This window comes from Candida dubliniensis, chromosome 1, assembly GCF_000026945.1.
Source record: "Candida dubliniensis CD36 chromosome 1, complete sequence".
In the NCBI taxonomy this organism is placed as follows: Eukaryota; Fungi; Ascomycota; class Pichiomycetes; order Serinales; family Debaryomycetaceae; genus Candida; species Candida dubliniensis.
Window position 1 is genome coordinate 2,399,284 of NC_012860.1, and position 25,581 is coordinate 2,424,864.

Genomic DNA, 25,581 nt, shown 5'->3' on the forward strand with positions numbered 1-25,581 from the left:
AATGGATTTAAAATTACCCCCAACCAATCCAACCAACCCCCAACAAGCAAAGACTTTTATGAAGTCAATAGAGGAAGATGAGAAAAACAAGACTGAAGATTTGGATATCATTAAAAAAGAAGATGTAGATGAACCTAAACAAGAAGATACTGATGGTGGTATTGGTATAGTGCCCACATTACAGAATATAGTTGCTACGGTGAATCTTGATTGTCGACTTGATCTCAAAACAATTGCTTTACATGCAAGAAATGCAGAATATAATCCAAAACGTTTTGCTGCGGTGATTATGAGAATAAGAGATCCAAAAACGACGGCATTAATATTTGCTTCGGGGAAAATGGTTGTGACTGGGGCAAAATCCGAAGATGATTCCAAGTTGGCTTCAAGAAAGTACGCTAGGATCATTCAAAAGTTGGGGTTCAATGCTAAATTTTGTGATTTTAAAATTCAAAATATAGTGGGTTCTACTGATGTTAAGTTTGCTATTAGATTAGAAGGCTTAGCTTTTGCTCATGGTACTTTCTCGCTGTATGAACCAGAATTATTCCCTGGATTAATCTATAGAATGGTTAAACCAAAAATTGTTTTACTTATATTTGTTTCTGGGAAGATTGTTTTAACGGGTGCTAAAAAAAGGGAAGAGATTTATGATGCATTTGAACTGATTTATCCGGTCTTGAATGAATTCCGTAAGAATTGATTTCAAGCAAGTGTATGTATAGAAGTCTAACAAACAAACAAACAAACAATGCGTAATATAAATAAATGGTACTATTAATAAAAGTAATTGCGGGATGAAGTTATAGTCTATCTTCTGGTGTAAGTTGAGGATGTTAGTACGTATATTTAATGGCTCTTGATTATTAATAACTAATAATAATTGGCTAGATATTTGATAATCATACAATCCAGTACATAAGCCCAATTGTAGATTGTTTTTCCTAGAGTTTAAAAACTATTGAAGAATTACTTTTTCGACTAACAAATGCGTACACATTTATCTACTCGTAGGATTAGAATATACTGGACAATGTCAATAGTATATTCTTCAATTTTTTTTTGTATAAATGATAATAATATTATATTTTCAAAGTATAGTTTATATTGATTTACAAACGTAGAGTTAAGAATCGAAAGAAGCATCATCATCTACAAATAAGTTTTCATCAATCAAACAAACAAACTTTATATTATTACTGAATCTTTTTTTTTTTTAATGTTTTTGATTTCTATATATATATCTTTAATCTATAATACAACAACAAAGTATCTCACTTTCACATTCTTGGCATTTGGGCAAATACATCAAATGATCCAGTACCAACATTAGATAATTTACCCATAACAATTTTAGCAGAAGGAGATTCCAATTCTTCTCGATCACCATCCAACACTGCTTTAGTCAAAAACTGACAAGTTGTTTCATAAGACATTTTCATAAATGCTGATGTACTACTATCAATACCTTGTCTATTGAATGCCAAATAAGTACCTTCTCTGGTCATCATATCAGCAATCAAATCCAAATGACGTGAAGAAACGCTAATACCATAAGTATCGAACACTCTATAGATTTCATTAACAATGGTGTTTCTAGCTGCTTCCACACCATAAGTTTTCAAAACAGCATAAACATCATTGGATGTGATTCCATTGACATTGATGAAATCATCTTGATCCCACATAGCTTTGAAATTAACCCCTTCAGTAGTTAATATTCTCTTACCAGTTTTAGCATCTGGTTCCGGACGTATACATCTACCAATATGAGGGATTTCACGAACAACAACTTTACGTAACAAATCTTCAACAATATTAACCATCAACAACTTTTGTGTTTCATTACCATTCAATTCTAATTTGAATTCACACCATTCACCCACTTCATCATCAAAATTGAATTGGGTCACCATGTTATGTGATGCTATAACTTCTGATTGACGATCTTTAGCAGAACGTGACAATTCTGGTTTGGAAGGTTTATCCATGTCAACATCTTCATCGTTGTCACTATCCAGTTCTGACTCATCAGAACTAGAAGAATTATCACCGTCCATTTCTTCATCACTTGTTTCTTCTGCTTTTTTCATGGTTTCAATTTCATCATCATCTGGTCCTTCATATGAAACTTGTTGCTTAACATTTTGTTTCGCTTGTTCTTCATCATGATCTTCATCAATTTCATTATCATCATCATCATCGTCGTCGCCGTTATCTATTTCCTTTATCTTTCCTGATACAGTTTCCATATCGGTCTTACCAGCTGATTTACCAACAGTTGGCATATAATCAGGTTTCTTTTGTTTCTTAACTTCTTTGACAATTTGTGATTCTAACGCATGCAAGAATTTGCTAGTAATGACATCTTCTAATTGTTCTTGTGAAATATCATATTCAGTTTCATATTCTTCTTTGGTATAGAATTTCAAACCAATAACATAAGATCTACTATTAGATCCATCAACATCTTGAGATGTGGTTTCAGTAACAACAACTTTATCAACAAATTCAGACATAACAACTCTAGCAACAGATTTACAAAATGCATCTGCTTGTTCATCATTAACATCAGCTAAAATAGGTAATGTCATTTGTGGAGTCTTAATACTAGCAGATGCAGTCATAATGATTTCTCTCATACGTGGGATACCTAAAGTAACATTTGCCGCACCGTGACCAGCAAAATGGAAAGTATTCAAAGTCATTTGAGTAGATGGTTCACCAATAGATTGAGAAGCAATAATACCAACAGCTTCACCAGGATTAATTAATGATCTCATATATTTCAATTGCATTAAGGCTCTGAATTTCTTTTCCGTGATCTTGCCAGTAGATTTAGCTTCTTCTTTTGATTGGGCAAATACGGTTGGATTCTTGGAAACATAAGTATCCAATTTTTCTTGGAATTTCTCAGATACTGATCCCAAATATTTGGCTGGATTATAAACATTCAACACTGGGTCATATTTGATAACTTGATCGTAATGTGGAATATCATTTTGTTTCTTCAATGATTTACGTACTTTCTTGGAATATGACATTGCCAAATCAGTATCAATATTCTCAGTCATATCTCCAGGATTATATTTGGTCAACAAGGCATCATAATTGTCGACACAGAATTTGAATTGATTCATATGAGATTGTTTAGTCGTGTCAACTGCATCTCCACCATAAAGGAATTGGATCAATGTTCCATCGGCATCTCTTACAGAATTATCATAACTGACATGAACACCTTCCAATTGTTTTGTTAAACAACGTTGCAAATAACCAGATCTCGAAGTCTTGACAGCGGTATCAATCAAACCTTCTCTACCAGCCATACAATGGAAATAATATTCTTGTGGTCTGATACCAGAATAGAAACGTTGCTTAATATAACCACCAGCTCTAGCATCGGTTTCAAATGGTTTGAATGATGGTAATGTCTTACCAGAAACCATCACCGGAACTCTTCTACCTTCTAAAGCTTGTTGCCCTAAAAGACACATAATTTGTGAAACGTTAACATTAGAACCTTTAGCACCAGATAATGCCATCGCTTGCATAGAGTTGTAAGGAAATCTTTTCATCGTACCATCAGGAACACACTTAGAAACAACTTGAGATGTAATGGCATTAACTTTAGATTGAGTGATCGCATCCAAAATACCCAATTTGTTATCATCTCTCAAAATTTCTTCTAATCTTCTTAATAATTCTTTATTGTTATTCTTGGTGTCTTCATCCAAATTAGTGACTTCTGTAGCAGCAACTCTTCCAATGTCAACAGATTGTTTCAAAATATCTTTTCTCCAAGTATTTCCTTCATCAGTCAATCTTAAATCATCCATACCACAAGTAAATGCAGTCATCATGATATAGTTTGTAAATAATCTACCCAAAACACTCAATGCCTTACCGGCAACAGTTGGACCATAGACTTCGTGTAATGAATGAACAATACCAAATTGAGAAGCACCATATTGCGATTTATCCAAAATACCACATACTAATTCACCATTCTTGAAAATAACTTCGTTTTCAGTACTTGATTCACTCCAATAATCACTCTTAATTTTGTTTTTAGATATCAAATTGACACCAGGAACATTGTCTGGTTTGATGTTAAGCAACACAGTAGTAATCACTTGTTTACCTGTCCATAACATTTCTGGTTTGTAAATTGCTGGTGGAACTGTTACAATTCGATTTTTAGAAGTATGACCATCTTCAGGTCTAATACAACCATAAATCAATTGTTGATAAGTTTCTCTATTGAAAAAGGTATCTTTGTTAGTTAACCAAACCCCAGCAGAAATATGATCCTGAATCAACCCTCTCAATGGTGAACCTGATGTTGGAGTAAGGTATTGATTATCGGTATTTGCCAAATTCAAAGCTTCAGCTCTAGCATTTTCATTTTGAGGGAAATGCATATTCATTTCATCCCCATCAAAATCAGCATTATACGCACCAGTGTTGGCATAGTGTAATCTCAAGGTTTTCTCTCCAGGTAATACTCTTACTTTATGACCCATCATAGAAGCCTTATGCAATGTTGGTTGACGATTCATGATCACCACATCATTGTTCTTGATATGTCTGTAAACTTTTTTACCAACAACTGAATTACCTCCATTTGGAGTCAATAATTGATTGGCAATGGCCTTACGTTGTTCCAATGTCATACCAACTAATGAAATCAAGGATCCATCTTCATTTTGTACTTGTATTGCTCCTGGCCAGGTGTCTGGACCATTTATGACTGCTTGCCTCAATTCAGAAACATTATAAGATGTAACAGGTTCAGGATAAGTCAATTTTTTGGCGAAAACTGGTGGAACACCAATTTCATTAGTCTCTAAATTAGGATCTGGGGAAATGACTGAACGAGCAGCATAATTGACTCTTTTACCCATCATATGTTTTCTAAATAACCCTTCTTTCTTTTCCAAAGCTTGTTTAATACCTGGATTTGGTACTTTCCCTGCTGGGGCATTCTGATTCTTAGTGGAATCGATAAATGCATTGACATCGTTCTGCAAAGTCACAAATGCATTCATCAATCTGTTGAAAATAATCTTCTTGTCTTCACCACTAATTTTCTCTTTGTACATGTTGGAAATTCTTTCGTTCAAATCCCTTATGAGAACAGAAGTTTTAATAATATTCGACAATAATTCATTTTGTGCATTCTCGTGTATTTCATCTCCTAATTTAGAAGGTAATCTAAATCTTGTAGGAGGGACTAACACTGCTTGTTTGAAAAAAAGATCTCCACTAATTGGGTCATGTTGGTATGGTCTAGAATGGAAAACTTTTTGTAAAATTGCCTGCTCCTTGTGGAATAATGATCTTAAAATATTTCTAACTTCAGTGGATAACACATACTTGGATCCTCCCTTGTGCTTTATATTTGGGAGATCACTTGCTGCAGAACTTGAATTACCATTGCCCGCATTTTTCTTGATCATATCAGGACGTTGCAAACCTTTTACACGATTATTGGTTATTTGTTTATCAGTCAACGAGTTTTCAAAAATCTTGGTAAACCCATCTTTTCTGAAACCTGGAGAGTACATACCACAATTGGTACATTTTGGTCTACTCAATAATCTTTTATAAAAATCATGAATAGTTGCTTTTCTTTCTTCAGACACAGAAGCAGTGACAACTCCTTTGTGACTAGTTCTACCGTCTTTCAAGGCACTTTCAATAGCATTTTTAACAAATAATTCACGACGTTTCATAAGGTCTCTTTTAGATTTTTCATCCACTGAGCCTTCCTCATCATCATCTTCACCATCGATATCAATTTCGCTACTAGATTTGGAGGATTTGGCCATTATATTATCTAACTCAACACATTCCAATAACAACCCATATTGAATCAAATGCAATTTACATTCGAAATTGTGCACTTCTAATTGATTAAGTTTGAACTTGTGACAATACAAACAGGCACTTCTCAAGAAAATGTATAATTGGTTGAAGAACATTGGATTATAAACAGGGACAGGTAATTCAATATGTCCCAAATGACCTGGACAAAATTTTTCATCTAATCCACATGTTGTACATACATTTCTTAAAAATGCACCAAGTGACAAATCATATAACCCACCATTTATCGGATGGCCCAAATTATCAAACACGATTGGATTAGTGATTTGTTTGGCAGATAACTTTCTAATTTCTTCGTCAGATAACACCCCAAAATCAACAGAAGTAATTTCTGAACCTACTGGTTTTGAAATATCCATTTTGAGTTGTTTATATGAATGTTTTCTTTCCTATACAATATAAGGGGGTATTTGTAGAATCAAGAAAAGAAATAGATGATCTAGATAGTCTTAAGGGATATTAATTCAACAAATGAAAAAAAAAAAAAAAGGGTAAGAGCAAAAATAAAAATTTTTTCTTTTTCTCTTCCATCGCAAAACTAACAAATACAAAACTCATCTCACAGTCTCACACTCTCTCTGTCTATCATAGATTTGTTTTTGTGCCCACATACATAATACATAACTAATTGTAATTCAATAACAAAACAATAAACGATCCAATATTGATTGACTACTATATGGTTCTACATAAACAACAACTTAAAGAAAAAAAAAAAATTAAACAAAGGAACTTAATAAATTATTAACTTGATGTAGCCCATTAGCTAACAGAAGTACTTCCTGCAAAGGATTATTCAGAATTACCAATATGTAAGCCTTTTCTGATTCCTTTGATTCCTCCACCAAGTCCTTTACCTAATACACCAACACCTTTTCCAACACCTTTGCCTACTCCTTTACCAACACCAACACCTACATTCCCGACTTTAGTTATACCGGTACCAGAACCCTTTGGTTTAACATTCAAAATGAATTCTGGCTTAAATGAAAGTCTAGCGTAAGCAACACCGGCAGCCTCACCTTCTTCGCCTTCTAATTCAATTGTCACATCAGCAGGACCGTCTTTCAAATCGTAATCACTCAATTCGACATAACCAATTCCTAATAAATCATTCTTATCGGCCATATCCCAATCGTAACAAACAAACTTCAACACAGAATCATATTTATTGGCAACTTCAACAGTTGCTGTGTGGTTCCAAGTTGGGTCTAGGGTCTTTTTGATAGTTTTCGTTTTGGTAAACGGGTCCTTGTCGGAGTTTAAGAAAACTTGCATAAAAGGATCCGATTTTCCATTGCTATCAGCTGATGGCAACCCTTCAGCATTAAGAACATCAACTGTTAATATACCAGAGTTGTCAATAGAATCTTGTGGTGGAATACCTGATTCATAGATTAATGGAATCCAAGAAAATTGAATTTTGAAAGATGCACTACCAGCACCAGAAAGTTCGACATTCATTGGTTTATTGTAACCATTTTTCAACAATTGTAAAGTTGGTATAGTAGCTTCAGCGACGCATTTATCAACTCTGTTTTCGTATTTCTTCTTAACCAATCTGAGATGAGTTTGAGACCACTCCAAATCTGTGATGACAGAATCTCCAGTTGATTGAATTTTCCCATTTTTCTTTTTGATTTCTTTGGTGATGTAATCAGGGTATCCTTGATTTCCAGAATAAAATTGTAAATAAACATCATCCTTGCTCAAATTACCTTCTTGAATTTCATATATCAAAATACCACTCTTGTACTCAAGTAATTCATCTAACGATAATCTCAATTTATGACCAAAAGAATTTTCATCTTCAAGCTCGTCTTCCATATCTTCTTCAGTTTTCTCTTCCTCTTCTTTAGACTTTTCGGGTTCTTTTGCTTTACCAGTATCTTCTTTACCTGATGCTTCCTTATTAGCTTCTTTTTCTTCTTCAGCCAATTTCTGTTTTTCTTTTTCAATCTGTTTCTTCTCCTCTTCTTCATCCTTGTAATCTTGAAGTGACATCACCGGCAAAGCGGGATAGAAAGATAATGTGTATGTAACATTTCCCTTTGGTCCCTTTTTGTGGATTAATCTACCACTTCTTTGTTTCTTGTCAACATGTTCAATATAATTGCCTCGTTCGTCTTTTTGAATCAAGTCAGTCAATTTAACATCAAATGAGCCTAAAGTACGATCCGGGGAATGGGATTCGACATCCATTACCTCGATTGTTAATTTTTGATTTGGCGAGGAAACAGTAACATAATGAATCTCATTCCAAGTTGGATTCAATGTCGACTCAATAGCAGCTGTTCTTGTTCTTTCAAAACCATTCACCAACAATCTTGCATATGGATCGACTTTACCAATTGTCTCCAAGTTACGCAAGTCTTCGGCATTTTCAATACCAACTCTAATGGCACCAATTGGTGGAGTGTAGCCACCAGCACCACTGGCTCCTTCTAATTCGACAGGTTTCCATGTAGTATTGATCTTAAGCTCACCACCACGTGACAATGGGAACCAGGTTTGTTCAACTTGGGTCGCATCAATTAATTCATTCAAACTGTGGGTAACTTGTTCCATAGTCTTACCAGATTTATCCTTGATCAAAACTCTGACCTTAGCTTTAGCACGATTGTAGACAATTTGTTCTGTAGTGGCACCCCATCCAGGATTGTTCGTATTCTTTTGAACCGATGTGGTCAAAACAGTTTCACCATCAAATATGACTTCAGCACTGGTTGAGGCACCTTTTTCACCACCTTTCAAGTTTCTGGCTTCAATAACTTGGATTCTAGCAATACCAGTATTCAAATCTGGTGGTGGAGTAATAGCACCATCTGCTTGTCTAACAGGTTCAATAGTTGGCATAAAGTGAAGTCCGAAAGACAACTCCCCAACTGGCTTGTTGTTTCTCAAAAATGCAGCAGTGAGGTTTGGTTGCTTTGGATTATCAATCAATGGTTCCAAATCAAATTGAATAGCACCAACTTGTCTATCTTTTCTGAAATCATTGAAATCAATACAGGTAATGTTAAATGGTTCCGATAAAGAAGAAATAGGAATTCTTAAAGTTTGTTTCCAAACTGGCTCACTAGTATCATCGATGACTTTAGTCTTAGCCAACACCTTATTTTGAAAACCAAAAGTAAGATAGGGGTCCAAAGTGTTACCAATTGTTTTGAATCCTTTCAATCCTCTAGCAGAATCTGCAGTAATTGACAAAACACCAATAGCTGAGTCTAGGGCGTTACCAGCCATTAGTTGTTGAACGTTCAATTGGAAAGATAAAGGTGTGAAAAGCAAAGGTCCCACATACTTCTTAACCATTTCGTTAATCAATGGATATAAACCTGGAATTGACAAAACTTCCCACCACCAAGAAGATTCACCCAACACCTTGGTATTAAAATCAAACTTTGGAGGTTCTAACATAGACACATTAACAGTTTCAACATGTGGGAAAGAAGTCATTAATCTCAATCTGATTCTCGCTAAACCACTGAACGAAACATCATCAATTGCGATCGGAATAGTAATACCAAACAAGGTTGCTTTAACAACAATTCTTTCGTTCACATGGCTTTTCAATTGTTTGTGATTAGCATCAACCAATGCATTTGGGGTAAACGAAAATCCCCAATCCATGACAACAACATCAGGAGCAGTTCCTGCCAATGTTTTCACCGAATCAATACGAGGAGGCTTGGTCCCTAAAGTAAAGCTATCAAGCCACAATGATTTAACAAATGCAGGTGCTGGCGAGCTTGCCAAGATAGGATTAACTTGTTCACAAGCAATTTGAGAAATTGATGGTTCCAAATAATACCAAAATTGCTCTAAAAAATAATTGCACCAATCCATGGTTTCATAGTCATCCTCAATTGATTTAACAGAAAATTCACGTTGTGCTTGTTCTCTCAAAACACCTCTGTACTTCTTAACTGATGCACGATATAACAAAGAAAACACCACCATGACGAAAAACAAGGGTGCAACTGAAAACCTAAACCAACCAATAATCCAAGACAACAATCCCCCAACAATCAAATAACCAGTATTGTGATACCAGTCTCCATAGATTGCAGCAGGTAAATATTGGTCGAAAAGTGACCCTTTTGATAACAAATCTACAGTTTCATCTTCAGCAGTCAATACATCCTCCTCTTCAAACCCACCAACTTCCTTCCAACCTCTATAGGTAGGGTCGACTGGCTGTCTTGGAGGTGGTTTAGTCTTGACATTAGACATATCAAAATCTTCACTAGGGGTTAAAAGCGATGCTCGACTGCTGCTTCTTGAAAGCGAAGACAATGAAGTGGTAGACTTTGAAGCCTTGTGGTTGCTTTCATGGAATTGACTAGTGCTTGAGGATTCTGCTGTGACGGGCTCTTTTTTCAAGGGTGGCTGATTTTTAATTTCAACTTGCTTTGGTGGTTCTAGTGTTTCACTTGGCTGGAAGTAAAAGAAAAATAAACTTCGGTTAGTATTTTCCTGCAATCAGTTTTTGAGATAAATACTGGTAACAAGGGTGTATAACATACATTCACCGCTGCAGTGGCATCTGGGGTACCGGCGGACATCTCAATTGAAATAGTTGTATTAATTGAATTTGCTAAATGCTAGCAGTAGTAGTTATTAAAAAAAAAAAAAAATTCGAAATTAATCGAAATTCAATTGAATTTCGTCGTTTTATAAGAATATTTTAAGGGTTGTTTATTTTTAAGGAATTTCGATTGCTGAATTTCTTAACTAACCTGAAATTTCAGATATATTTATATGCAGTATATATGTCACTGATCACGTGACCGTATTTGGAAGACTATAGTTTACATTAATCGATAAGAAATTTTTGACAGGTACCAATTGACAGAATATGCAAAGAAATTATGCCCTGGGAGCTATGTTCACTGGTTGGGTGACAGTCTAAGGAGTGTTTGATTAAATGCTATTTTTTTAGAATCATTTTTAAGATGTGTGATAATGATAATGCTTGGAACACCAACCAATTGCTTTTTGAGAATAGAGAGAGCAAGAAAAAAGAAGATAAAATCCTACTCACGATCCTCTTTTGCATGAACTTCTAGAATTGTACATATATGTATGCTATGCTTAGATCCGTCACAAATGGCTATGCCAGACTTTTTTCCACAAGTCTGAGGAAATTTGGTCCAGCCTCAAAATCATTTACCGATGGAGCTTATTTAGGAGATTCTTTGGCAGTTGATGGATCTATTGAAACAGTCGAGCTATCATACGATAAATATTCCCCAACAAACGAACCATCTTCATTTAAATCACCATTGGTGTTTCTTCATGGACTTTTTGGGTCTCGTAAAAATACCAGAACCGTGGCCAAGAAATTGAGTACAAGATTGGATCGTGACGTGTACTGCTTGGACTTAAGAAACTTTGGTACCAGTCCTCACCATCCCCGTTTAGACTATCCGAGTTTTGCAGCAGATATTGAAAACTGGGTTGGATTGCAGAAATTCCCCGAATCTGCAAAGCCGATATTGATTGGCCATTCAATGGGTGCTAAAGCAGTCATGGCAGTAGCATTAAGAAGACCCGATTTACCAAAATTCATATGTTCTGTTGATAATTCACCAATTACATATCCAACCTTGGATTTACTGTTTGGCAAATATGTTAATCAATTACGTTTGGCAATAGAAAAGTATAAATATACCAATATCAAAGATGTGGATGCAAAATTGGCAGAAGTTGAGCCAAATCAATATATTAGACAATTTTTGTTAACAAATGTAAACAAGGGCCAGCGACATGGGCATATTACATCTAAAGTTCCTTTGGATATTGTGGGGAATGCCATCACGAAAGGAGTTGTTGCCAGCTGGCCATATGATCTGAATATTTCACGATGGACAGGTCCTGCATTGTTTATAAGAGGAACTGAATCAAAATATATCCCTGATGATGCCATACCAGAAATCGCCAAATATTTCCCAGATTTTGAACTTAGAGACATTAACTGTGGGCATTGGGTTATAAGCGAAAAACCAAATGAGTTTATGGACATATTGTCGGAGTTTATAGAACGAAGAGAAGATGAATTATAGAAATTTTACTTGTAATTTATAAAATGTAAATAGCTGTATCATAATCTATTTGTCGCTTACTTCTGCTTTTCCTTCACCAACAAAGTCACCGTAGATGTCGAATCTTCTTTGATAGTGTACTGGGATTCCATCTCTGGCTTTTGGCAACAAAGCTGGGTCCAATTCAGCGTACAATATTTCTTCTCCTTCTCCGGCTTCGGCAATAATATTACCAAATGGGTCTGCAACTAATGAGTGCCCATAGGCTTGGTAGCCACCACCTTCAACGTCTCTGGCAGGTGAACATAAAACTACAAAAGTTTCGTTATCAACTGCACGAGCACGAGCCAATAGATGCCAATGCAACGGACCAGTGGTTGTGTTAAATGCACCTGGATAAAACATAGCAAACGAGTTATATGGGTAACGGGATGCTATTGAAGCCAATTCTGGAAATCTGATATCGTAGCAAATACCCAAGCCAACATTACCATACTCTCCCAATTTGAAAACCGTGGCTTTGTCTCCTCCGGATAAAGTCGATGACTCTTGGAAGGTAATACCATTAGGTATATCTATATCAAACAAATGAGCTTTCCGGTGCTTTGCAATGATTTCACCTTGAGGATTGAAAGTCAATGATGTATTGTAAATTTTATCATCCTTACCTTTCTCTGGAATTGAGCCCCCTATAATGTATATTTTATATTTTTGTGCCAAACTCGATAACAATTGAGTAGTCTCTCCCTGGGGGATGTCTTCAGCATAATTTCTAAATTGGTCTACGGCGTAAGGCGAATTAAAACATTCTGGTAACATGACCAAATTTACTCCTGTGGATTTTGTAACTGCGTCATCAATAAATTTGGTTACTTTGGTTAAATTTGCTGCTTTATCTGCCCCAGCTTTTAACTGAATAAGTGCAATTTTGATTGATTTGGATAATGGTGACTTTAATACTTGGTTCGACATTGTACAATTGGTGGTTGATAAAATGATAAGGGTGATCGGAGTGGAGAGAAATAAAATGAGTAATAATCATAATTCTTGCGACAGATGTTCTTCCAGCTTCGCGCGGAACTAAAATTATGATCAACTGCTAACATTAATGAGCCACATTATTGTCCATTTTATATTTTGTTAAATTATAAATTAAGTAACTAAAAATTCTCTTGATGAGAAGATAATTTATATATCTTGTAACCGTGCCAGCTTTCTTCTGTTGATGATTTGGATTAACATAAATATGGAAGAGAGCACAACACCCACACCAGCCAACCCCATTCCCATTCTGAATGCATTCCTCATTCCAAGTATGCTTGTATTCAAATTTGACTCTTTATTCTTTGTAGTGTAGTATTCAACTGTACCGGCAAATCCTAACCCAATAGAGATCGAGTAGTTGACAAATGTTGAAACCAAGGACCCAGCTATTCCCTGTTGACGGCTTGGCAATGAGGAACTCAATAAAATACAGGCAGCTGGAAATGACATATCCATTCCAATGGGTTGAATTAACAAACTGACAAATTTTTGTGCCCAGTATATTTGCCCCACTGGCCTAGTTCCCATTATTACTATGCCAATGAAAAATGCCATCATGGCAAGAAACATAACTATTGCTGATGGTATTTTCATTAACAATACAGCACCACTGATTGCAGCAATAACACCCATAGGTCCACATGGAATCATCTTGACAGCAGACATCACTGTATTGTCATTATCCACCACAAGTGACCACCTAAGCGTATAAAACAACCAAACACCAAAGCATGACCAGCCAGCAGCAATACAACCTAAGATAAACCCTGTATCACCTTGTAAGGCTTCTTTTGGCACCAACGGATCTTCTACTCTTTCTTCGACAAAATGGAATGCCACAATGCAAAGAAAACCAACAATCAATAACACATAAACATAAGGCACATGCCATCCAATGTTTGGACCTTGGTTGAATGCAAAATTAATCAAAACTAAACCAGACACTCCAAAAAGAGAACCCCAGAAGTCAAATTTCCCACCCGATTTGAGGCCAATCTTTTTTGGAATTATAAGAAAGGCCAATGCAGCTAAACAAATACTCACAATTCCACATAACCAAAATGTCCACTGCCATTTTGCCAAGTCAGCCAATAATCCACTGAACAAGGCTCCCACAACAAACCCACTGGGGGCTATTGCCCCAAACAAAGCTAAACAAACATTTTTCTTGAACGATTCTGGGTAGAAAGAAGCAATCAAGGCTTGACTATTAGGCATCATTAATGCTGGACCTATCCCTTGTAAACCTCTCATGGTTGTGAAAAAAATATTTGATTTTGTTAATCCAGCAAATCCACACAACAACGAAAATACTCCAAACCACAAGTACCCAATAATGTACAAGCATTTGTATCCATACATGTCGCCTAGTCTTCCTGAGACCAAAATAAACGTACCCGCTGTCATAGAAAAACTAGCAGCAAACCAAGACATTTCACCCGGGTCGTCTTGAATACTGTACGTGTCAGCAATCTTCAACTGCGTGTTCATTGTTTGAGACACGGCTGCTTGTGTTAACAATTGTGACATACACATGAAAAACATAAACAAAATCTCTCTAATTACTGATATGCTTTCATAGTTTGGTTCAGGTAGTTGAGACACGGTGGTGACGGTGACATTTGAGCTTTTCTTCCCAAGTTCATTTACTGTATGTGGGATAAACTCATCTACTGAGTTTGACAGAGTAGAATCTGACATGATAAAATGATTATTAAAGACCAAATGAATGCAAATCAATGGAGGGTTTTTGTAGTTTTAAAGGAAAAAAAAAAAAAAAGAAAAGTTTTGTTCAACTAGTTGTTCAAAGTTTCGAAGCTGGTGTTTTTATATCATGAAATGGTGATGACATTCGGAAATGCATTTAAATATTTTGGATTTTACAGCTTTTATTTTTTTTTTTTTCCTCTTCAACAAGGATGCGTTTCGTACCGAACAATACCCGACATATAAAACTTCGGTACGCGGCTTTTGTAATTTCTGACACCATTGGTGCAGCAACTTTCCATCAACAATAGGTTTTCTCAGACGCTTGTATAACAAATTGAGTGAACGGTTCTACGGACAGATTGTATGTCATTTTCAACAAAGTTTCTTTGATGTTCTTAGATCAACCTAAAATATTAACAGCAAGAAGACATCTATCATCATTGCTGTTTGAGCAGTCTATACTCTCCTTGTAAAACCTACTTCATTTTTTAGACACGGATTTATCACCCAATCGCAATAATGGTGACGCGATTTATTATATGCGATGGCGTTGCATAGGTTGGGATTTCATGGTAAGCAATATTTAACGAGTAATCGAAAATACCGATCGGGAACGATAAGGGAGTGGCTAGATTTTAGGCAATATAATAAATTTCGGATTAACAATTTGTTGGCTTTAAGAGAAAAATGATCACCAAAACAAGTCAAAAAAAAAGAAAAAAAGAAGAAAACGTCAAATCGGAATTATCTGGAAAACACAAACAGTAGTGTGTAATAAATTCGCCGAGAATCACAACAATAAGAGAGTGTGAAAAAAAGAAATAAAAAAACGAGACAGCCTAGCATTCCCAAAATCTGAATATCCAACACAAGCATAAACTACTTCATATAAAAATATAAATTTCGATCTTAAAATCATAAGAAGTTTTGTTTATTAGTTCTGTTTGCTAATATGCATATGCTATTTACGAGTCCTTAAAAATGAAAACTTGAATCAACTCCCACCCAACCACTTTTTCTCCCTATGAAACCACTGTAGGAATTTCGGCAGTTTCCTTCAACCATTTCAAATGAGGTATAAAGACTTTGTTACATCTTTCAATATTATTCTGTTCCTCGTCTTTAACATACAACAAATAGTTGCCCATATAATCTTTAGTATAATCGATATCAGGAATGTCTTCAATAGGTTTTCCTGTCTTGGAATCATAATAGTTAGGACATAATCCTTGAGTGAAAAATTGCAATACTCTCAAATCAAAGTCATACCCAACATTCTTATTAATTGAACTGTACATTCTTATATGCTCATCGGAATCAGCATATACAAGATTATGGTTATCAACCAACCAGGTAGGGTAAAACTTTGGATAGGAAAGGTGCATAAAGATTATATCAACATCTGTTCTGGAGGTATCTTGAGCTTGAACAGGGTCATAATGAGCCAACGCTTTAGAAGTAAACTTGTTGTCCACTTTAGATACATACCCAGTCCATTTAAACTGACGAGCACATTGGTACCATGGCTCTTTCATGACATGGGCAGCAGCAATAAATGTTTCTTTATCCCCCTCTCCAGCGGATCCTTGTGTTAACAATGGGTAATAGTATTGTGGTCCAAAAACGTTGTAGTATAAACAAAGCAATAAAGTCTTTAAATGACTGCTTTTATTGACCATAAACATCCCAGTTTCTGAAGTAGGATCAGGGAGCGTACCCTCAAAATCATGATACCAAGAATCTTTGAATGTGTATTCTGACAATGGCTTAAGTTTGTCCTTACCACCAGCTCGTTTTTCGTCATACCTTGAGTATCTCACTTTGTTTTCTTTAATCGGAATACCAGCGATTTCATAGTATTTGGGGTTTGTGGTTCTAGCCCATGCGTCTGGCCATAAAAGGAGGTTATTTTCCTTATATAAATCGCTGTTAAACAAGTAGTCAACATTTCTAGTTGGGAAATTGTCCGAATCCAAATACAAGACATTTTCAAACTTGGAGCTGAGCAAAGCTAACATTTTATATTGATATCCGCCAATATCGAAGCGCTTTTTCAAATTATCTGCCAATTTGTAGTCAAACACATTACATCTTGCATTATATTTTGGCAATATTTTTTCACAAAATTCTTCTTCGTAGTCGCTTTCAGTAGCAATGAACATTTCAACAGGCAATATAGCACCTGTGGCTCTTAATTGCTTAATAACCAAAAATGATAGCCAAGTAAACTTTCCACCCCCAACGATTATGTAACCAGAGGAGCCTTTATATGATTCCCACTCTTTGTCGGATGGTGTTAAACTACCAAATGTTTTCACACGTTGAAGCATTTTGGGAATATGTTCAGTGACATATCTCTTATGACTATCCTTTAATTCTTCGAAAGTCGCTTGTGGGATATCCAAAACGTTTTCCAAATATTCCTTGTCAAACAAAAAGTTATCATCAGTCGAGAACTTCTCTTCAGCCTTGCCTGTTTTGTATTTATCTTTAATTCCAGGTTGTTTAATTGCAAATTTTTCTAAACCTTCGAAAAATATACTATAGTCGGCCTTCTTTGTACTTTTGGACGGTTCTTTAGGTTGGGAATCAGGTTCAGCATGAGGAATATCCTCGTCAGGAGGATTATCGAGTCTGTTATTGGAGACTATATTATTGTTTGGACGTTCTTCTTCAGTAGTTGACTTTTCCGATGAACCAAAATCCACTAAACCAGTCGAGCCTTTGCTTCTGGCGGTTGAAGAGACGATGAAATGATATGTGGCTATCACAATTATCACACCAATTAATATTTTTATTTTCTGCTTTGCGATCATTCCGAAAATCTTTTAATGCTTCTTTGAAGGGGAGATCACCGTTGGTTTATGATATTATTCTAACCTGTCTAGATGGCTTTCAATAGTATATTGGAAGAGATGCGTGATCTTAACCACTAAAAAAAAAAAAAAAAAGAAAACAACTGTGTGTAGAAAAAAAAAAAAATTTCTTCTAAAAAATATTAGGTGTTATTATTTGCTATATATAGAATTAAGCAATAATGCGACCGATGGATGTTGATGATGATTATGCGTGTTTTTGAAAAAAAAAATTAAGAAGAATAGACATGAATACTATGCAAGATTTGCCAACAAATAGGAGAATCAATTTGATCGTAGAAGTATCACAATATGCTTATTTTGTTTAAACCTGTAAACAAGAAAAAATTAAACAATACGGGCTATCCTATTGTTAGTGCAATACTTGATTTGATTGTCCCAATAGCAACCAATCACAAAAACACGTCTTTCAGCACTAAAACAAACATTAGTATTTGGGTTGGATGAATGCCATCAACCACCACACCAGATATAGTAAGAAAAACAAGATGTGTTTATATGGCTTTTGTACTCTCATAAATACAATTGTTTGGTTTTTAAACAACAATGGAAGTTGGTGTGTAGAATTCGGAAAGCAAAAATCATCGATTGTATTATCTTATCGGTTCTTGAAATATCCAACCTCTCTATAGATGAAAAATCACTTCTATCTGTGCTAATTTGATTTCTCCAAATCTTAACAGTCAAAACGAGCTTTAGTGGCCGTTGAATGCTGACGTTATCTCCACACCAAAATGGTGGCTGACCAGATACTTCTATCACACGCACTCGCTCCAGTTGGTCTGCATTTTTTTTTTTTTTTGTTTGCTACCTTCTTGTCTTGCCTTTCTAATTTCCAACTTTATTCCTCTTCTTATCTCAATCCATGCTCAAAACCAGTATCAGAACACTTAAAAGGATGACTAATTCGAAATTAATAGAACTCCCAAAGTCATCTTCCTTTACTCAACGGATAAAGCCAGATAAAAGAGTCCCATCTGTGGAGGTTGCTTTGGAAAACGACGGCAACATTACTAATACCCCAAGAAATATAAATCACGGTGGATTCACATGGGTGTTGCCTACTCCAAGAGATGACTACGAGTTTATTATTGCCAACCCATCAGCAATGAAAGACTTAGGATTGAGTTTAGATGAAATGGAAGATCCAGTTTTTCAACTGATAGTGAGTGGAGAATTCTATCAAGACAAGGTCACTTTTGCCAAAGAAAACTTCCCCATGCCTTATGCACAAGCTTATGCAGGTTGGCAGTTTGGGCAATTTGCTGGTCAGCTAGGTGACGGAAGGGTGGCCAATTTGTTCGAAGTTCCTAAAGCTGTACCAGATGGTGAGAACCGTGACAAGTATGAAATCCAGTTAAAGGGTGCTGGGAAAACTCCATTCTCTAGATTTGCAGATGGCAAAGCAGTTTTGCGTTCATCTATTAGAGAATACATTATATCAGAACATTTACATGCAATTGGAATACCAACTACAAGAGCACTCTCATTGACGTATTTGCCCAGCACTTTGGCTCAACGACATGGAGCAGAAAGGTGTGCTATTGTTGCGCGGTTTGCTGAAAGTTGGATAAGAATGGGTACTTTTGACCTATACAGATGGAGAGGTGATCGTGAAGGAATACGAGACTTGTCGGATTATGTAATCGATGAATTGTTTACAATTAATGGCGTAAAGTTTCAGAATTTTGAAAGAATTGTTAGCACCGGCCCTGATTTTTTTAAATCAACAGATAAGTCGTTAGGAGAATTGACTGATTATGATAAAATGTATTACGAAACAGTAGTAAGAAATGCAGAGACCACAGCAATTTGTCAGAGTTATGGGTTTTTGAATGGAGTTCTAAATACTGATAATACATCCATCTTAGGATTAACTATAGATTTTGGACCATTTTCCATAATGGATAAATATAATCCAAACTATACACCAAACTCGGAAGATCATGAGGGTAGATATGGATATAGAAATGTTCCTACAGCAATTTGGTGGAATTTGACTAGATTGGGAGAGGATTTGGCAGAGTTGGTGGGTGCTGGTAATGATTTGTTAAAAGATCCACTGTTCAAACAGGGAATCAAAGAGGAGTGGGAGGATTCAATAATTAAGCGTGCTACGAAAATTATTGAAATTGGTGGTGAGATATATCAGCATGCGTTTACCAAAAAGTACGTGGAGACATTTTTCAATCGGTTGGGTATATCACACCAATTGATAGATGCACAAAATCCAGAGATACAACGTACTGATGTTATTGTTCCGATGTTGGATGTTTTGTTCAAGATACAGACTGATTTTAATTTGTTTTTCTTGAAATTGCAGAGTTTAGATCTTGAATCCGGTGATTATGCTTCGATTGCCGAGAAAGAATTTTTACCAGACTATGATTTCAACACATACAGACAACACAAGGATGATTTGATAAAGCAAATTAGTGAATGGTTGATACTGTACCATGAATTGCGGAACAAAACCAAACAATATGAATCCACACCTGATCCAGCAAAATACAACCCAAAGTTTTTACCTAGAAATTGGATTTTGGATCAAGTCATTCAGCAAGCAGAAAGCTCGCGTGGAGCTGAGACAACATATCTTGAAAAGTTGCAGAAGATGAGCTCTAATCCCTATGATGAAACCAAGTGGGGGGATGAATTGAAGGAATTGGAACAATCTTGGTTACTTCAAGGAAACAAAGGGGATCAATACGCTATGTTACAATGTGGCTGTTCAAGTTAAACCGTAGTAGCTACTTTAGAAAATATTATTATTTTTTAAAATATTCAAATAAAAAAAATCTCATTAGTATCTAACTAACTACAAACTGTTTGTTGTTTAAAATTCTTCTTTCATTCAATATATAAAGCAAGCTTGATTTTATTAAGATTTAAATGATTTCTTAGCATCGTTGTAACCTCTTTCGAACTCCTTGTGGGCTTCCTTTTGCAAATGTTCTGGTAATTGTGCAATCTTAGCATCAAGATGGTCAACACCGGTTTTAAATTTGGAACTGAGTCCTTGATGACTACCAGAAGAGTGGTTACCATGTCCAGTAGAGCTTTGGCCATAACTTGAATCACCATGACCTGTTCCGGTGGTAGCAGTACCGTATCCGGCACCAGCACCAGCACCAGCAGCTGCGCCAGTACCAGCAGCTGTACCAGTGTGTGAAGATCCATAACCAGAAGAAGAATCATGAGCTCCAGTGGTTGTTCCACGAGTACCAGTAGATCCGTGAGTACCTGATTGAGTTGATCCATAACCAGTGGAATCATGAGTACCGTGAGTACCGTGAGTACCGTGAGTACCATGAGTACCGTGAGTACCGTGAGTACCTGTTTGTGATGATCCGTAACCAGTGGCACCGTAAGAACCTGTTTGAGAAGACCCGTAGCCAGTGGAATCATGAGTACCGTGAGTACCGTGAGTACCTGTTTGTGATGATCCGTAACCAGTGGCACCGTGAGATCCTGTTTGAGAAGACCCGTAGCCAGTAGAGTCATGTGTAGTAGAAGCGCCATGAGAACCAGTTTGTGATGAGCCATAGCCAGTAGTGCCATGAGTACCGGTTTGAGAAGAGCCGTACCCAGTAGAATCGTAAGCACCAGAAGCACCGTGAGATCCTGTTTGAGAAGATCCATAAGCAGCATTACCATGAGACCCTGTTTGAGAAGAACCGTAACCAGTAGAGTCATGAGCCCCAGTAGTACCAGATCCATGGGTTCCGCTTGGTTGTTGTTGGTCATAACCCGTAGAGCCGTATCCACCAGCAGAGGCTCTGTCGACGTGACTACCAGAATGAGTGGAACCTTGATGTTGACCACTAGCAGTGTTTGATGAACCGTATCCAGTACCTGATTGACTAGTACCACCGTAGGCAGCATTGGTCAGATCAGCACCAGTAGCACCAGTAGCACCAGTAGCACCAGAACCGGCACCAGCACCAGCACCAGCACCGTATCCAGAAGTACCACTACCACTTCCTTGATTTTGACCAGTTAATGAATCTTTAGCACCTTCAGCAGCTTTTCCGGCTTTGTACTGCTTATACTTATCTTGGGCGAGATCAGTACCAGTTTGACCATCTTTACCACCGGCATATTTCCCGGCTTGGCTGTTGATATTTTCAACATCATCCTTTTTGATTCCTTTCAATTTGTCAGTTAAACCCATTGTTTGTTATTGTTGTAAATTATAAATGTAAATTATTTGTAATTGATGTCCAATTGGATCCAAAAATGCTTAAATCAAATTGAAAGCGATTGGGAATAGCTCCTTATATATGCACATTGAGATTCGATAGCAATATAGGGGGGAAAATTTCAGAATTCAGAATGCTGGAATTCCCAAACAACCTGTGTATAGTTACGTCATTTCGAGACAGTTACAAATTTCATACTTTTCCCCGTTTTTTTGCTCTATTTTTTTTTTTCAATTGCTATACTAGTTTTAGTATCGTTGCTATTGAGGGAATGGCCTAGAGTGATGTAAAATGTGTGGATTCGAATATAGCAAACAACCAACCAACATTGCAAAAAAAAAAAAGCCGATGAAATGAAACAAATAGCAATTACAAATAGTGGATTAGATCCCCGTGGTTCAGAGAAAAGATGACCAAAAGTCTTACACAGTTTCAACTCAGCCATTTGAATATTCGGTAGCATTGCTATTTTGTTTAGTTCTCGAATCTCTAATTTCATCTTTTTTTTTTGTTCCTGGCCTGGTTACCAATTGAAGCCATGGTTGTACAACCCTGGCTTGCTTTATCGGAAATAAAAGCCAATTATGTTAGGTGATCTATAAAATTATTCGGAGAAGGTAGAAAAACAAAGGGAGAAAACTCTGGAGATGCAAAATGGATGCCACAATTGTTTCCAGCGATATATGGGTTTTTGGTACAATGCAAAGTGTTCTCTTTGTCAGCAAAAAAGCCACTCAAAACAATAATAAGCTATTTAAGCGATAGACACAACATTGTATCTCTTTGATTCAAATTTTTGGCAGCACAAGATCTGTATAAACAACTTTGAGGTTATGTTTCTCTTCCCACAGTAGACGAGGTTTCTTTGGTTTCAAAAAGGCATTTGTAAACTTGTCGTCCAATGAAAACGCTAAACTAAATACTACACACTTTATTACAAAACCTGGTAAAGTCCACTCCTGAAAATATATACGATAGGACACTTTACTTGTAGAGGCATTTGATTTGTTTAAGGGGATGAAAAATGGATAAATGCGGCATCTCAATGGAAGCATCGGAGTGTAAGCTGATTAATTTGTACCTACAATTCAAACACTTTAAAAAAATAATACATCAATATTGACTGATGTCTCAACACACCGAAGTTTCTGTATACTTTTTCAAGAGCATTTTGGTAATTCTTAACTCTCTTTCAATTGTAATGGGGTTGATCAGGCTAAATGCTTTTTGAAAATATTTCAAGCAATCAGCTCAATAATTGATACGAATTCACCACAGGCATTGATTTACACCTTAACAGAACCCATAATTCAATGCCCAACCTGAACTTGGGGCAGGAGAAGGAGATATATGTAAAGCGTAAAGTCAAAAAAAAAAAAAGACAAACAAAACAACTCTTTAGTAAACAAGAAACATGGCGATACGGAAGAGGAAGTGGTCAAAACTAGTTTTTTACCCAGTTAGCTGTTTTGAAACAACTTTGAGACTATATTATGGGCTTTCCACTTCGAATGCTCCATTAAAATGCACATCAAAAATATACGTATATTAAATCTTTTATAACTTCTTTACATTAAGCCATTCTTGTTTCAATAAATATTGAAATTATTCTCTAGGAATAATTGAACTTGTAGTTCAATATGATCGGGAAAATGGAGTAGTTTCTTCAATCCTTGTGTTCTGGTCTCAAGTCGGATCTTCTTGGTGCCTCCAATGGGTGTAATTGAGCTAAATACGTGATTGCCCACATTAAATAACACATTGATAATGCTAATATTACTGATGACCTAAAGACAGTTGTGTTCTCTTTTGGTGCAAATACCCATGCCAAACATGACAAGGCGACAACCACTATGAATACAGCAACAACAGAATATCTAAATCATACAAGTTAGTATCTCTAATTGCACTTCAATCAACACAAGTCTCGTACTAGAACAAAAAAAAACACATACCCACTCATTTTATATAATAGTGTATCTTCACTGTTAGGTTTAGTCGACAACTGATATTGTTGATAAACTCTCAATCTCGATTTTTTTTTCTAGCCTAGTGCACTTTTTTTTTTTGTTGTGAGAATTTGATTAACAGTTTTTGTTTTTTTGGTTGTACTGAGCTTTCTTTTGAACTTGTATACAACACCTCATTTAACCGAATATATACTAAATGGTTTCCCAGCAGGTCTCTAATTGGCTTTTCAATGTAATTCAACCACTGTACGAACATAAGGAAGAAGTTTACGCCCATGTTTTCCAATTTTTACAACTACATTTGAAGAAAAATCTTAACTTTAAAGTTAGAACGCAAATCTACACCTCAAGTGGATCAGGGGAGCCGAATCTATTGATAAACTTATTTGGCACAATTCAGATCAACGAACAAATCGGAGTGCCCGTTGAAATTTGGATTCCTTTTCCGTACCCTTATGTTGATTATGCAAACACAGGTGCACCTATTGTCTATATTGTTCCTGACCACAGTAAAGGTTGGTATTTGAAACCCAATAATAATGTTGATACACAAGGAATGTTTTACCACCCATATTTGACAAGATGGCACAGAGAATGCTTGCGGTCGAGTCCTGACTCTTTGAGTATATTTAATTTGGTAGAGTTGGGAAATGTTATTTATCAAAGCGTTACTACGGATTGTCCGATAACCCTCCAGTCACCTGGTGTTAGCAGCACTCCTCAGAAGCCAGCAAAAGTGCCACTTGATTTTAATAGCAATTCAGCAGAACAACCATTGAGTTTCCATCAAGCAAATACAGACCAACTGGCAGGAATACCCGTACAGACCACTGGTCCACCATTACCTGCGAAACCCCCAAAAGCACAATCCGATATTCAAAATTCCACACCATTGAAATATCAAACGCCTTTGCCGTTGCCACATGACTCTGGGAAATTCAATTATCCAGAAGAAAGAACATCGTCTCCATTACCTCCATTAGGATGCATAAATCAACAGCCTCGTGGTTCCCCTACAATTTCATCTCCTGTTCCCCGAACCATCACTCCGCCACAACCATCACCACCAGTTGATTTAATTGATGGTGAAAATCAATTGGCTGAAACCAGTACCGGTAACACTAACTTGAGCCAAGAACTATATTCTAAAATTAACACTTTCTTAGGCGAAGAAGAGACAACTATCAAGGACGTTAATGAGAAAACCATGAAAATTAAAGTCTTATACGAGCAGTTGAATCATTATTACAGCCTGGCTCTTAAAAACTCAAGTTTTTTAGACGATATTGTAAGTCAGCTTACATCCAAAGTGAGAGATTTAACACAGCTAAACCAAGAGTTGAGTGTGGTTAATGATCTCAATCATCAGTTACAAGACAGTGTCGCTATTAGCTCGACCAAGAAGATTTCCTTGGATGAGCTTGTTATTGCTGATCTGCCAATGATTGATACCCTCTACAAGGTTAGTGCTGAGATAAATAGCATCATCGATACTATAAATCTAATATCTGGGAATTTCCATAACGAACAAGAGATTGTTAATGAGAAAAACTTTGACTCTTGTCTTAAAACAACACGGAAAATGGGTAGAGAACTTTTCTGGCTTCATTTTATAAAATCTGAAATACAAAACAAGCTCCCATAGTATTTTTCTTAATAGGAAGTAGATCAACAGGTTCAACATATTTGTAGAGGTATCTGTCCAAATATTCAATACACAATTTCTTTTCCTTGTGATATCTTGATCTCCTTTTTTTTTTCTTTCGGTCATAACAATCTCTCTACAACGCACTCACAAAAAAACAAGTTGGTGTCACCACAAACTTGAATCACTTAATCG

At 36.3% G+C, this 25,581-nt stretch overlaps 11 protein-coding genes across 11 annotated transcripts; 4 read left to right on the top strand and 7 right to left on the bottom strand. All coding sequences in view use genetic code 12, as the record gives it.

Annotated features, from left to right (window-relative positions):
- Position 1: 1 nt before the first annotated feature.
- Positions 2–703, top strand: CD36_09990 (TATA sequence-binding protein, putative; the record flags this gene model as incomplete). Its single annotated transcript, XM_002417597.1, has 1 exon — positions 2–703. The coding sequence occupies one exon, from the start codon at positions 2–4 to the stop codon at positions 701–703; it is 702 nt and encodes a 233-aa protein (XP_002417642.1).
- A 577-nt stretch (positions 704–1,280) lies between these two features.
- CD36_10000 (DNA-directed RNA polymerase I 190 kda polypeptide largest subunit, putative) lies at positions 1,281–6,251 on the bottom strand (the record flags this gene model as incomplete). Its single annotated transcript, XM_002417598.1, has 1 exon — positions 1,281–6,251. One exon carries the CDS (start codon positions 6,249–6,251, stop codon positions 1,281–1,283), a length of 4,971 nt encoding a protein of 1,656 aa, XP_002417643.1.
- Positions 6,252–6,684: 433 nt separating this feature from the next.
- Positions 6,685–10,460, bottom strand: CD36_10010 (membrane trafficking, bud-specific protein, putative; the record flags this gene model as incomplete). The annotated part of the gene is made up of 2 exons (XM_002417599.1): positions 6,685–10,332; positions 10,422–10,460. 2 exons carry the CDS (start codon positions 10,458–10,460, stop codon positions 6,685–6,687), a joined length of 3,687 nt encoding a protein of 1,228 aa, XP_002417644.1.
- A 516-nt stretch (positions 10,461–10,976) lies between these two features.
- Positions 10,977–11,960, top strand: CD36_10020 (conserved hypothetical protein; the record flags this gene model as incomplete). The annotated part of the gene is made up of 1 exon (XM_002417600.1): positions 10,977–11,960. The coding sequence occupies one exon, from the start codon at positions 10,977–10,979 to the stop codon at positions 11,958–11,960; it is 984 nt and encodes a 327-aa protein (XP_002417645.1).
- A 45-nt stretch (positions 11,961–12,005) lies between these two features.
- On the bottom strand, positions 12,006–12,911 carry CD36_10030 (nitrilase superfamily member, putative; the record flags this gene model as incomplete). The annotated part of the gene is made up of 1 exon (XM_002417601.1): positions 12,006–12,911. One exon carries the CDS (start codon positions 12,909–12,911, stop codon positions 12,006–12,008), a length of 906 nt encoding a protein of 301 aa, XP_002417646.1.
- A 216-nt stretch (positions 12,912–13,127) lies between these two features.
- Positions 13,128–14,684, bottom strand: CD36_10040 (conserved hypothetical protein; the record flags this gene model as incomplete). Its single annotated transcript, XM_002417602.1, has 1 exon — positions 13,128–14,684. One exon carries the CDS (start codon positions 14,682–14,684, stop codon positions 13,128–13,130), a length of 1,557 nt encoding a protein of 518 aa, XP_002417647.1.
- A 1,031-nt stretch (positions 14,685–15,715) lies between these two features.
- CD36_10050 (MNN family mannan synthesis protein, putative) lies at positions 15,716–17,509 on the bottom strand (the record flags this gene model as incomplete). The annotated part of the gene is made up of 1 exon (XM_002417603.1): positions 15,716–17,509. The coding sequence occupies one exon, from the start codon at positions 17,507–17,509 to the stop codon at positions 15,716–15,718; it is 1,794 nt and encodes a 597-aa protein (XP_002417648.1).
- A 925-nt stretch (positions 17,510–18,434) lies between these two features.
- Positions 18,435–20,309, top strand: CD36_10060 (conserved hypothetical protein; the record flags this gene model as incomplete). The annotated part of the gene is made up of 1 exon (XM_002417604.1): positions 18,435–20,309. One exon carries the CDS (start codon positions 18,435–18,437, stop codon positions 20,307–20,309), a length of 1,875 nt encoding a protein of 624 aa, XP_002417649.1.
- A 141-nt stretch (positions 20,310–20,450) lies between these two features.
- On the bottom strand, positions 20,451–21,743 carry CD36_10070 (DHN family protein, putative; the record flags this gene model as incomplete). The annotated part of the gene is made up of 1 exon (XM_002417605.1): positions 20,451–21,743. One exon carries the CDS (start codon positions 21,741–21,743, stop codon positions 20,451–20,453), a length of 1,293 nt encoding a protein of 430 aa, XP_002417650.1.
- Positions 21,744–23,437: 1,694 nt separating this feature from the next.
- CD36_10080 (v-atpase e subunit, putative) lies at positions 23,438–23,734 on the bottom strand (the record flags this gene model as incomplete). The annotated part of the gene is made up of 2 exons (XM_002417606.1): positions 23,438–23,648; positions 23,727–23,734. 2 exons carry the CDS (start codon positions 23,732–23,734, stop codon positions 23,438–23,440), a joined length of 219 nt encoding a protein of 72 aa, XP_002417651.1.
- Positions 23,735–23,937: 203 nt separating this feature from the next.
- On the top strand, positions 23,938–25,386 carry CD36_10090 (conserved hypothetical protein; the record flags this gene model as incomplete). The annotated part of the gene is made up of 1 exon (XM_002417607.1): positions 23,938–25,386. The coding sequence occupies one exon, from the start codon at positions 23,938–23,940 to the stop codon at positions 25,384–25,386; it is 1,449 nt and encodes a 482-aa protein (XP_002417652.1).
- Positions 25,387–25,581: the final 195 nt, after the last annotated feature.